Below are 13,148 nucleotides of genomic sequence, written 5' to 3' on the forward strand. Positions count from 1 at the left end.
CTTGGTATAAAACCTTCTGAACAGTGGATGGTCAGAGTTGAAATCCAATCAGTATAACTTCTTCCAACAACAAAAGTTGTTGGGGCAACACTTCTGCACTAGCATTAACTGAAGAAGCCTTGGCGAGTAACCCCTACCCCCAGTGCTAAAACAAACCATGTGGTCAGAATTCTGTGTCTAGGTCTTGGCAGAGCTTGGATGGTTGTCAGAGGCATCTCAGTGTTGGTACAGAGAAAAATTGTGGGAAGTATGTGTTAGGATGGCTGTTAAGCCCTGAGCTGTTTAGACTATTTATTCTCCAAGAAACACTTGGGGATATACAAGGTAGCAATTTCCATTCTAGTGAATTCAGTGGAGCTTTGAAAATGGAACTTGAGATAGAGAGAATGGCCCAACATTTCCCCTGGGCCCCTAGGTTCCTCTCAGTAATAGCTCCAATTGGTAGAAATCAAGTACAAATTATTCTAGAGTTAATTCGCTGACCCCATCCTGTATCCAGGGAGAACTGGAATGAAAACAGTCCAGGTCTTTGGCAGCACATCAGTTGCCTTCCCTTAATTATCGTGCCTCTAAACCTCACCTGGCTGGGGCCTGGAGCCCTTTGAGGGCCCTGCATGCACTGATATACTGGAGACTCTTGGAGGAGGATTCTAAGGCACAAACAGATTTGACTGGAATTAGTCAACAGACTAACCTGACTCACGACAGTGCTGTGTGAGTTTTAGCTTTCTGCGGAGGGGGGTTGTTCTCATGATAGCCAGTCACCTCCACTGCTTCACAGTGGATGTTTCCAGTGCTGCCCCTAAACCACGACCACGAACTGAGTAGAGCTGACCCGAGCCCCCAGGTTGGGCCCCGTCACTCCCACCTGCAGAAACATTCTCCAGCCACCCTGCACTGCTCCCCTGCCTCTCCATCCTGATTCCCGCCCTTCTTCCCCTCGTGTCTTCCAGGTTTTGTTAGCTACGACAATCCCGTGTCTGCGCAAGCTGCTATCCAGGCTATGAACGGCTTTCAGATTGGCATGAAACGCTTGAAGGTCCAGCTGAAGCGCTCCAAAAACGACAGCAAACCTTACTGATCCTCCCCCAGAGGCTCCCTGCTCTTATTTTAGCTTTCTTAGGGTAAGTCCCACGAGCCAGCCTGGGCTCAACAGGAAAGGCAGAGGAGGACCACATTGCCAACTTTTACCAAGAGAGACGGTTATTTTTACAATAAGGCCTCCATTTCCCCTCCCGCCCCCCACCCAGCTCGCCGTAACTAAACTCGGCTACCTTGTTTCTATCAAGTAAATCCTCCTCCACTCCTGCCACTGTATTCTCCTTTGTTTTGCAATTTGAATCTCCTTTAACCTTTTTTGTTTTGTTTTGGGGGTTTTTGGCTTTTTTTTTTTTTTTTTTTAAGAAAAACACGTATACAATAAATGACATCTTGAGAATTTACAAGGCAAACAAAGGCTAACGTGCAATTCTAACTCTGAGACCCCTGTGCCCCAGAGCACTGCCTGGAGAATTCGCCCCTCCTGCCCGCGCCCACCCCACAGGGGGGCGCCAGCTGTTTATAGAGGGTAAGGTGGTGGCATAGCGCCAGAGAAAAGCCAAGAGAAGCACTTAAAATTAACAACACAAAATGTCTTTCCACTACATTTGGTTTAATAAGTAGGATTTTATTTTAGGGTTCAAAGAAACATGACGTTTATTGGTCAGATTATTACACTGGTTGTCTATTTTGTTATTGTTTTATTTTAGTTTTTAGAAAGGATTAATGTAAAAAAAGATTTAGAGATCTGTTTCTTAAAGCTACAGGGTTTAAAAATTAAAAATGAGTGAAAATACTTGATGTTTCTTGAAAGATAAATTTAATAATAAATAAATAATACATAAATACATAAATAAAAAAGAAAGCCACAGGCCTGTAAATTTTATTTGTAAAAAAAGCATTTCTATTTTTGTACAAAATTTTTACTGCCTCAGAAATAATGGAAGCTATTTATTGCCTACTGTTAACTTATTGGGTACCTGAAGAGCAGTTCTCTGTGCTAGCTAGATTCTTCTGAAGTAGTCTCTAGAGGAATCATTCTAGGAACGGGCTTTTTTTCACCGTTGAACCCTGGGCCTAAAGTTCATGCTTTATCCTCTCGGTGTTTGTATCTGTCTGATGATTTTGTTCGTAACCTCCATTATCTAGTTTACAGTTTGGTCGTCTGACTTTCCCGTCTGTTACATTCGTTGAAACTGGACCCTCTTCTCCCCATCCCTTGCCAGTCCCTCACCCCAAAATACCCAGAATCCATCCCTTTTCCCTCTCCGGATGGATTCTCTTGGGTTCCATTGTGTTGTGGATAAAGAGTGTAAGAAATGCAAATTACGTGGATGGCTGGTAGACTCCTTAATGACCTAAGATTTGCATTAGTTTCTCTCCTGCACCCTGAAGAGTGATTTTGTTGCTGCTGCGTAGATTCTGTGTAACTTTTTACTCTCCCTGTTTTCTCCCTAGACATCTTCATGCCCGTTAGTTCACCGTTTGCCTAGCATGTCCCTGTGGCGTCTCAAAAAAGTTTCATCGTCCCGTCATTGTTTCTGATGTCTTTCTGACCTCACATCATATTTGGTTCTCCTACTGACCTTTGATCTAGTTTGACCTTTGAAATTTGCATGTGACCTCATCTAGCTATGAATTCTGGGAAGTCAATGTGAAAAACATTGCTGCATTCATGCAAGACTGAAATTTATTATTAGACAAATTAATTATAGAAAAAAACCTGTGGCAAAAATGTTTCTTTCTTATTTTTTCTTTCTTTTCATAAAACAGACTTGAAAGTATTATACAGGGATTGGCATTCTTCCCGGTCACTGGTAACAATAGCAATATGTGTCCAGGGACACAGAATGTTGGTTTCTAACAGACTACTTCCAAAAACAGTTTGAGAAAAAAACTGTCTGATTTTAAGTCTCTAGAGGTCTGTAATAGTTTTTACATTTTTCAGGCAGTGTAAAGTTTTTTGATAAGGCCATTTTAGGTGGCTCACTTTCTCATTAAGATATATATATAGAACCACTTTTGTAGATTAGTATAAGAAAAATATTTACCCTGTTTTGGGGCAAATGCTACCTATTTGTGTCACCTTTTGCTGAACTGACTCACAGTTAGACAATCCATGGTTTAATGCACATGAAATTACCTATATTTTATACTGTTTCAATGTACAGGAGAAAGGTTACTGTAAACTGTGTTACGTTGGTGCTTCTGTGAATTAAGTTGTGGTTTCATCATGAGTCTTATGGTCTTAATGTTCTTTGTTGATAAGACAAGTTTAGAATTGGTTTACTTAAAACAAAAAAGAATTTCAAAAAAAAAGTTGTTTGCTTAAAAAAAAATTTCATGTGAGGGGAAAAAAAAATCCTATTCCAGAATAAGTTTTGTGTTGGCTTGTAAAGCATTGATGTCATTTTTTTTTTAAATTGTGGACTATTTAGATGTGTTTGTGTTCAGCAAAATGTGATTTTTTTTTTCTTTTAAAGAAAAAAAGTGAAAATATATAGTGCCAAATTCCAAAGGTACTTCCTTCCTAGAGCTTCAGTGTGTTTCTTGTGAGAAGTAATTTGATAACATGGGTATTTTATTATGTGTTTTGTATAAATCCCTAATATTTAAAAAACAAAAAACAACAAAAAAAAAGGTTAAAAAGTTTGTTAACTTGCTATCCTGTGGTCTTGTTGCCTGAAATTGTTATTGTTTGTTATTTCTCTATGATGTTTTTTGTAAGACATTGTATAAGTGCCCATGTCTCACTTTTTTAACCACTCTGCACATCAATGCTGTGACGGCAACCTCACAATGTATTTTCTTCATGATATATGGAAACCTCTAAGGTGAGAAAGTTTTGAACTTTTAACCCTTTCTACCCAGAGCTATCTGGAATGTTGATAACTTTTTATACTGTCATAATTTCTGTTTGTTTTGGGGTGTTTCTAATTTGGATTTCTTTTTCTGCATATATCTTTCAGTTGTTTCTGTCTTTCCTACTTTTTTATCCTTTGGTTGAGATCCAAAAGAAAGGAAGAGAGTTTTCGAGATAAACGGGAACGGTAGATAGAGTCAAGCACCTAAATAAACCTTAAATTCAGTCTGCTTTTGAGGTCAGGTGAGCAGTATGTTCCAGTTTACAGTAACATCATGCACCTGTCCAGGTAAACCATTCTGTGATGATGGGGTAGTCTTTGGAGGGATTCTGCTTTCGTTTCTTATTCCCAAGGTAATGTTTCTTATCAGCCATTGTGCTGGGGATTGTCCGACCCCAGTGGATACCTCTGAATGAGCAACGTGTCTGGAGTTAGACGCTGACCATCCTGTCCCTGCCTTTTTGTTTCCTCTGAGCTGAATGCATCTACAGGGGACTGACCATTCAAGGCAAACTCAGTTCTTCATCAGTTACTGACCAAATACCCAGCACCAGTTCCTGCTGCCATTTTCTAAAGTGCCATATTTCTTTGACTTCATGTGAACAGGTCTCTTGCTGTCCTGACAAACCCCAAGTCATCCCTGCAACCCACTCAAAACTCCTCTACCTTTTTTGGAAGCTTGTTTTGTAAAGTTCAGAAACTGCTGGCTCCACTTCCTCCATTTCCCACTGACCACCCTGTCTGGTTTATTGTGTGTGTGGATGTGATAGCCCTGGGAGGGAAAGGACTAGCCTCTATTGATGCAAAAAAAAAAAGTTTCCTTCTTACAGCACATGCACTTAAAATGAAACGACCTGTATTATCCTCACACGTGTTTACTACTGCTGGGGCCTTCCTTCATCCTTCGAGGGCTATTTTGTACTTCCTGCAGCTGAATAATAAAGGTTATCACACACGTCTCTCTCGTATATACGATACGGTGGTAACACAGATACACATGTAAGAACACAAGACAACACCATCTGAATTTCCTAGACTGTTTCATTCAGAATCTCATCAATTATACATAAACCTTAAACTATCTTCCCCCACTTCACTGAAGCCAGAAGTGCTCCAGTGCCCTCCTCCTCCCCTCTGCTCCCCCACCTCCCCCAGAGGAGCTGAGTGCACTCAACAAGAGGCTCAGGGCGGGCGCTTAGAGCTAACTGTTTATTCTGCAGGCAACCAAGACAGTACCGTTAGGGGGAAGGTCCTTTTTCTTTTCTGGGGGGGGCATGTTTCATTGCTCAAAAGATAACCCTCCTCAAAGACAAGCTGTCCTTTTCTTCACTTTCTCTGTTAATATCAAAAGGAAAAAGCTGCAAGGGTGCGAAGGGCCTGTGCCAGAAGAAAACACACAGGGAAACTGCTTTTTTTTAAAATCAAGTGTAGAGAATAGTCATTTTTAAACTGAATTAGAGAATTGCGATCAAATGGCAGTCCTCAAAGGCGTAACAAGTTCATCTTTCTTTCACCATAGGGGTTCTAGTTCTTTGGCTTGTGCTACTCTGGATTCATTTTACTGTTTGTTTTTAATTATCTTAAGTGCTAATTAATAAGAAATAAAATTTTAAAAAAACCTGTAGTTTCATTACCTTTTTGAATAATGTCATACAAAAAAATGTGTTTTTTTGTGCTGTGAGAATTGTTGTTTGTAGATTAATAATATCATTTTGTTTAGAATTTCAAAATAGTTTTTAAATATTGTCTGAGAAAAGCCAAAGTTAATGCAACCTAGTGGAAAACTGTAAGACCATTTGAGTATTGTTTGTTTTATTGATGCATTTGGATTTTGTTGTTTGATGGAATTTGAGCCAAAAAAAAACGCAGGCTTTCCTATTTCTACAACTGATTGTACTTCTGCATTTTGTACCAGTGGAACTTTTTATACTGGAGATTAAAAAAAAATGGAAATTTTTGTGGCTTACTCTAGTGGGCCCCCTGACAAAGACTGATTTCAAGTTTGATTTCTGGTTGATAGAAAGAAAGTTGCTTTTCTTTTGAGAATTAAAAACTTTGGCTTGATTTCTTTTTTCCCTTTGCTTATATCTAGCATTAGAATTTTGTCTTAAAATACAGCGGTAAGTTTCACTTTTTATTCTGTATTGTGCAGTTACACAATAAGGTAATTAGATTTAGAAGTACTCAGTCACTTTAAGTGGATAAATGTATTAGTTAAAACTTTAGGGGTTTGCTTTTTTGCTGTTTAGATCAAAGTTTTTTCTGATTCTTCTGTCCTCATTGTGAACATAACCGTGTAGTTGAAACAGTCAAACTTATTTTTGTAACGTATGTTATTGTGTGATGCAGTTTTTTGCTTCTGTCTCCAATATTAAACCATTTTCCTAATACTTGTTTCTCTCTCTGAGTGTTGTATTGTTGGTAGTCATTGTATGTTGGTGATACATCTACACGCCTCACTGTTTCACGTATCTGTTTTTTTCTATATGTTGTGTAAAAAGATACAGTCGATTCCACCTAAGTGAATATCTGATTTGGGGAAGGGGAACTACACACCAGCCACCTCGGATTTATGTACAACAGCCTATTTTAACCACTGCTTCCAAGACTTACGTCTGTGGTCCACCTACATAACTGCCTGCAGAGTCAGATTTGCCAAGACCTTGTCCGGTCTTTTGACCACACTGGTACATTGCACTTTCTCTCTTCTCCTCTGCTCTCTGCTCCTCTCTTCTTCTCTTGATATGTGTACGCAGTTCTTAACACTCAATAACAATGGCTGCCACTTCGCTGCATAACCTTAGGAAACGTGAGAAGAGAGGCAGCAGCGCTGGGGTTTCTTCTATGAGTCCAAAGGCCTATCATTACCATCAAACTCTTCTCAGAAACAAGTCACTTTTTTTTTTTTTTAAAGGTGAGCTCCTTAAGGGAAGAAACTAAACTTTACTTACTTGGTGAATAGATATGAAAGATATTAAACTGAAATCCATGCGTTGCCATCAATCAATAGCTATGTGTAGAAAAGTAAATTATTTTCAAGAGCTAGCTGAATCCAGGAGCAGCTTTAATTATTAAAACTAATGGAAGAGAAAATACTTGCAAAGGCTCAAATGGAAGCTCTACTCAGTCCGATTGGGTGGGAGGGGGAAAGGTAAAGCTTCTCATGCCCAAGTCTTCATAATACATCATCCATTTCCACATGAAAACCAAGACTGCCAGATACATCCACACACGCCCCCCTGAAAGTGTATACTTTTTGTAAGAAAGCCTTGTCCCTCACCATCGCCCAACCCCAGGTAGAAAACTAGAGAAAAAACCATTCCTTGTACACCCTTGAAAGCTGAAGCCACAGACCCTCCTCCCTTTCTGCCCATCTCTTCTGCTCAGGAATCTGATTGCTCTCCAAGTGCTCTTACAAGATTCCACTGACGTCTGCTCCCTGTCTGATCTCTCCCTCCAACTCTTCAGACGCACAGACTCTGTCTGACTCAGGCCACCCGGCACCGGCAGCCATCCCCTGGCTGCCAACGAGGTCCTCCCTGCAGGTGCTCAGGCCCCTCGCCCTCCGGTTTCAGCAGCCCCTCTGAGCCCTAGCCTCTCTTTTCTAGTTGGCGGCACAGCACAGAGGGGCTGGGTTGAGGCGGAGGCAGTTTCCCACATAGGCCAAACACCTCAGCGAAGTAGCCTCCACTAGCTCCAGACCCGCGCAGATGGGAGCTGACTTCCTGCCAATACTTCTGCTTAAACCTCATCAGAGCCTTCATCAGTTTGCCTCTGAAAACCCACTGCTTACAGTAGTGGGGAAAAGAGCGCTAAGGGTGTGATTTCCCTTTCTTTCTCGTAAATACTTTTGCGTGGGTGGAGGGTGTGAGGGAGGGGAGAAGGGTGTAAAGAGGGTGATCAACTCTTTCCAAGATGTGAGTGTTTACTTTTTCAATATTTAAGTCATACAAGTATCTACATCCACCATTTGGCACAAGGCAAAATACTCCTGCTAAGTAAAAGAAGAGAAAGACAAACCAGAATTGTTTGTTGTTTTGGAAAAACAACGAAAACAATAATTCTCCAAAGAAGGGGACACAAGTCCTAGCTCCCTTAAGCACGTATGATGTAAAGCCGGTCCCTGCTTAAATTCACACTTGCCCTCTTGATTCTGTAAAACACTGCAGTGTCAGCAAGGCGTCTTTGCCTGCCACGCATGGACCACACTGGGACACGACAGACCTGTCAACGCTGACTTTGCTGACAGAAGTCACACGTCTGCACAGCCCACAGCAGTTCTGAGCAGTCTCGGGCGGGCACTCTGGGCTGGCGGGCTAGGAAACACAGTGAACATTAATGTACTGTGAATCGTTCCTGATAAGTGAATAAAACATTGTGACCAAACAATCAGCTTATTCACTTATCAGGAATCGACTGTTCTGCTAACTCGCTGTTTTGTTTTTCATCTCTGTTGTAGTTCACTATTTCTGCTGTGTTCTGTTTTCTCCTCTCATGCTTGGGCAAAATCACTGGGAATATTATCTTCATGTGACCATGAAACGTTTATATCGAGTGAAAATGATATCTTAACAAAATCTATGCACTTGCTATCAGGAACACAATACTGGATGTGTCTTATATATATTGAACTATATAGTACTCGATTTCTTAAATAAAGCTTAAGAAAGGATTCTGTTGTGTGTAAAGTTAATGTTAACTATTTTTCAAAGCAGTGTTGCTAAGGGGTATTTTTGTTCTTTTCTGTCTTGCGTGATACAGGATATTTTTCATTAAAATTATAATCACTGGCTTTATGACTTAATATTTAATAAACTGACTTTGGAAACAAAATGGAGTGGGGTGGGGGGAGTTCTTCCAAGTGTATTTTAGTGAGAGACATCTGGAAAACCATTCCCTTACTGGTGGCCATGGCAAATCTGAGGCAGCAGAAGAAAGCAATCCCTTCACCACCAAGAGACCCCTGGAAAGCATCCAGAATCTGCCCTGACCTAGAAAACCCCACTGCCTTTCTGAATGTGATCTCTTTAGGCTCAGAAGAAAGGGGACGAGAAAGAAAGGCAGATCCAAGAATACTGCTGGTTGGCATCAATGCTTTTCCAAAATGAGATGACACTAAAACCATACCCTGCTGGAGAGCAATGGCGGGTCTATTCAGGACTGCAAAATGAAAGAAAGCAAGAGAAGGGGTTTGATCACTCAGGATGAGAAGGGTAAAATTTCAAAGTGACATGTGAGAGAGACATCCTATAACAGTTGCAAAGCTTAAATGGGAGGCCTGCTGCTCAGCCCTTTGAAGGAATATTTTTGATATTTTTCCTATGGGCCATAAGTCTGAACAGAATGGCATTTTCTATTGGATTTTCTTTTTTGCTTTGAGGTTTTGTGTTAGATTTGTTTTTCTTGCTTAGTGTTTGATTCGAAGAAAAAGTCCTAAACTTCTACTTGCAAAATGGCACAGGCATGCTAATCCTTTATAAAACAAACCTTATTCAGCCCCGATAATGAGGGACAGAGATAGCACAGTCAATGAAAATCCCCAGATAATCCAAAATTCTTCTTCCAGTCTCTGCCTCCTCCCACCCTAAACCTCCAATTAATATTTGTGACCAAAACCAAAATTTCCAGTGAAAGTGAGAGATCAGAGAAACAGTCAAGGGTACCAAAGTCCCAGGGCCAAAGTTGATGCACTTGCTGGAGCTCATGCAGTTTAAGGTTGAGGCAGAGATTCTGTTTTTAAAAGGTTAATATTTTGAAAACCATTGGTCTACATGAACTGGGCTTGGGTGTTGAAGAATGGGTGGCCTTCACCATCAGTCTCATAGCTAGAAAGCATCCTCTTTGTGAAAAAGGACACATCCAAGGCAATAATGGGGAAGATGGACTCTGAGCCTCAGGGAAGAAAGGATGAATGCCAATATGCCCCTCTTGAGCCCGCAGCCCCAATTCCATCATCCCTGCTCCAGAACTCTGGCCAAAAGCTGCGTGCTGGGGACCAGCTCAGAGCAACGGCATGAGGGTCTGTCAGGTGGGAGCTGCTTTAGGGGGAGGCACCATTTCTCTGAAACTTTCTCTACTGGCAGCAAAGCCACCTGGCACCAACTTCTGCCTGCCCACATCTGAAGGATGTTTTTACAAATAAAAACTATATGTACATTACATACATACACATAAGACATGGTCTGTGATCTGCAACTGATCAACTATAGTTAAAGCCCCAAATAAAAATCCCCAGCTCTGAGATGTGCGGTGGCCCCTCAGTCTCGAGGCTGGTGTGCAAGGTGGAGAACGTGCCTAGATGCCCTCTGGAGCCACGTGCCTCCGTGGGGATGCCAGCACCAGCACCCATCACCCATGTAGCCTCTCCGTGTCTTCATTTCCTCACTGGCAAAACTGATGCAAGAATAATACCAAGTGCAGAGGGCTGTGAGAAGGATTAACTAAGCCAGTGTTTACAAACCACTTGTGCTAAGGGTCCATCATGTTCTAAGTACTCAGCAAGGCCGACCAGTGAACAGTGGCTGTGCACTAACAAGGCCCATTGCAAGAAACCAGGAGAGGCAGGCCCTCCCGCAGGCTGCCCTAAGCCCCAGGTAAGAACTCCATTCTCAGAAAGGAGACACTCCGCTGGAGTCCACCCCTTCCTACCTCTAAGTATTATACTCGCGTACCTCTTACCCAAAAGAAAAGCCTAGCTTTCCAGTTTAGGTCCTAGGTGGGAATGACAGAAATCACCTGGAGATATGCCTGCAACAAGCCTTCCAAAGCACTTGTGTTCTCAGTTGCGGCACCAAAGCCAGTATGTCTCTCAGCACCTCAGGAAGAGCAGGGCCAGGGCTCAGAAGCCTGGATGAGGCCCAGCACAGAGCTCTCTAAACCACTTCACCCCACGCCCAGCTTAACTGCTTCTGTTTGTTTTGATTACTGGTGATCCAAGTAGAATTTTATTTAGAAACACAGTTTTGTTACTAAAAGCACAAAGATTAAAACTCACTGCTTTAGATGGGGGTAGTCCTAAGAGAGGGTCAGTGTTACTTAGGCTCTGTGCCATGTATTTATTGTTCGGAATCAGTGTCTCCTTCCTCTCCCTCCCTCATCTCTCTACTGCTTCTGTGTTCCCATAGTTCACTGTCTGACACATCATGACGTTCACTATTTGCTGTGTGCGTTTACATGTTGCTCGACTGCGAGCTGTGACGGCAGTGACTGTCTCATTCATCTCTGTATCCCCAGTGCCGCAACACAGTGCCTGCCATGCAGTCAGTGTTCAGAACCACCGGGTGGACGGATGAATGCAGCAGGCAGTCTTGCTAGGGCTGGGAGAAGCATTCCTTATTAAGCGGACAACTCAGGAGATATTTGTGGAGAGAAATCTGATTACAGTCTGGGATGAGGATGGTGGAAACTGGTGGTCGAAGTCAGGAGCCACTGTGTGAGGCCTGGGGCACAGATGGGGACGAGGAACACTCATCTGCTTGTGCATCCCAAACACACAGGTTCTGCCTTGCCGCCACAGAGCTCATCACTACTCGGTCCTGACTGGAAGGACATTCCTGTAATTAGGTCAAACTCCCTGAGCAGTACTGTCAACTTTTCCTAAGCTAAATTCTGAACGCTTTCGGGAACACTTTTTAATCTAGGGACTATCCCTAGATGTTTAATATTGAAGAGATCAGACCACTGAACCGAGTACAATTCAATAGAAAGCTATGAGTAAAGGCACTGACTGCCAAGGCACTCTTGAGAAGCGGTCAGCACCCTTCCACCCTCTCAGCTGCAGCCACTGTTCAACCTGCCAGGTTAGGCCCGGAGCTGGAAGGGCCACGCAGCCCACAAGCAGCACCATGACTGACTCATCAGAACAGCCCTGAAGGCAGGCAGTCCGTGCTACTGCCCCGATGCTGTGTGGCTCCAGACATCCGGGAAATGCACCTGAATCTACGTGATGTGTCCCAGCTTGTCAACAGCTACCACAAAGATAGAACACAATCCACTCAACAGTCACTTGTTCAAAAGACAGGTATTAAGCAGCTACCCCATGTGAGGCACTCAGGCCAGGGTGGGTAGTGCAAAGAGAAGTAGTCCATGGCCCTGCTTCCAGGAGTCTGCCTTGATTGGCATATCTGCCAAGTAAGGAGAACCTCTTCAAAGCAGCAAGAGTAGATATCCAAACACAACCCTCTCTCCCCACAACATGTCTGAACGGACTGTGTCACCACAGTACCCAAGCAGGGTTATTATAGACTGAAGATCCACAGACTAGTCCTTCACTGAGCTTGGTGCTATTCAGACGCAATGTCTTCCTGGCTGGGTGGGGTAGAGTGACCAGAGAATTCGGCCAGGTGCTGGTCTGCCTGACCCAGGGCCTCAAATAGCCTGGGCTGCTCTCACCCAAGCAGGAGAGCTGAGTCTGCCCTGCCTGCTCAGGGCATGGCCCTCACCCCACAAACCCCACACCAGAAACTCTGTTCTGGAAAATTTGGGAGTTGCCTAAAGTGGGCCCACTCAGTTCCACCCAGGCCAGAGAGCTGAGTCATAGCCCATATATTGCAGAGCATAACCCCAGCCCCACCTGACAAAAAGAGCTGTGAGAACACCTGGAACTTGCTGTATAACCCAGCAACACTCAAGCCAAGAGGCAGGTAGGCAGAGGTGAACACCCCTAAAGCAAAGCCAGAGGCCCTGTTCAGCCAGACAGGGGTAAGCTTGAGCCGAGACCCCAAACAGCCTGAGTGGTGCTGGAGCTGCTGCTTCTGTGCCCAGGCAAAGAAACTAATTCATAGCCCCACTTATCACTGAATACAGCCATCAACCTGCTAGACAGGAGAGTCTTACCAGAGCACACAGAAGCTGCACAGCCCATCCAACAGCCCTACTTACAGTGACACTTGCCCAGAAAGCTGTGGCTTTTCCTATACGCAGAGGAAGGCCTGTGGCATCATCTGACCAGAATGTTCAGTGTACACTCTTGCCTGCTTCAGGTCCTCAAATTGCAGAGACGCTAATTCTTAGCCCCACCTACAGCTGAGTATAGTACCCAAGCCTGACCAGAGAACCCAGGTGACCACAAAGCCCATCCTACAGCCTCACCTGGACAGAGAACAAGCTAGTGTTTCCAGCCAGCTGCTCCCAACAAGTGGCACACACCACTATCCCATCTCACAGCTTAAAGCACCAAAATTAAACCTTGTATCAGGCGCCACCTGTCCAAGGACATATGCCCAGAAACCTAAAATGAGCTAATAG

The 13,148-nt window shown here is 43.3% G+C and overlaps 1 protein-coding gene across 18 annotated transcripts in view; it reads left to right on the forward strand.

Moving 5' to 3' along the window:
• The window catches only part of CELF2 (CUGBP Elav-like family member 2), an 884,302-nt gene extending 875,728 nt beyond the window's left edge, over positions 1 to 8,574 (forward strand). For 15 of the 18 annotated variants that reach the window (XM_027560192.1, XM_027560188.1, XM_027560184.1 and 12 more), the window contains one exon: positions 954 to 8,574. In XM_027560192.1, coding sequence (XP_027415993.1) covers positions 954 to 1,081 — 128 coding nt within the window. In that variant the 3' untranslated portion in view covers positions 1,082 to 8,574. The remainder of the gene's footprint in view (positions 1 to 953) is intronic. The other 3 variants (XM_027560191.1, XM_027560178.1, XM_027560190.1) reach the window with 1 other exon arrangement.
• The last annotated feature ends 4,574 nt before the right edge of the window (positions 8,575 to 13,148 follow it).

The sequence above is a fragment of the Bos indicus x Bos taurus genome, chromosome 13, assembly GCF_003369695.1.
Source record: "Bos indicus x Bos taurus breed Angus x Brahman F1 hybrid chromosome 13, Bos_hybrid_MaternalHap_v2.0, whole genome shotgun sequence".
Taxonomy (NCBI): Eukaryota; Metazoa; Chordata; class Mammalia; order Artiodactyla; family Bovidae; genus Bos; species Bos indicus x Bos taurus.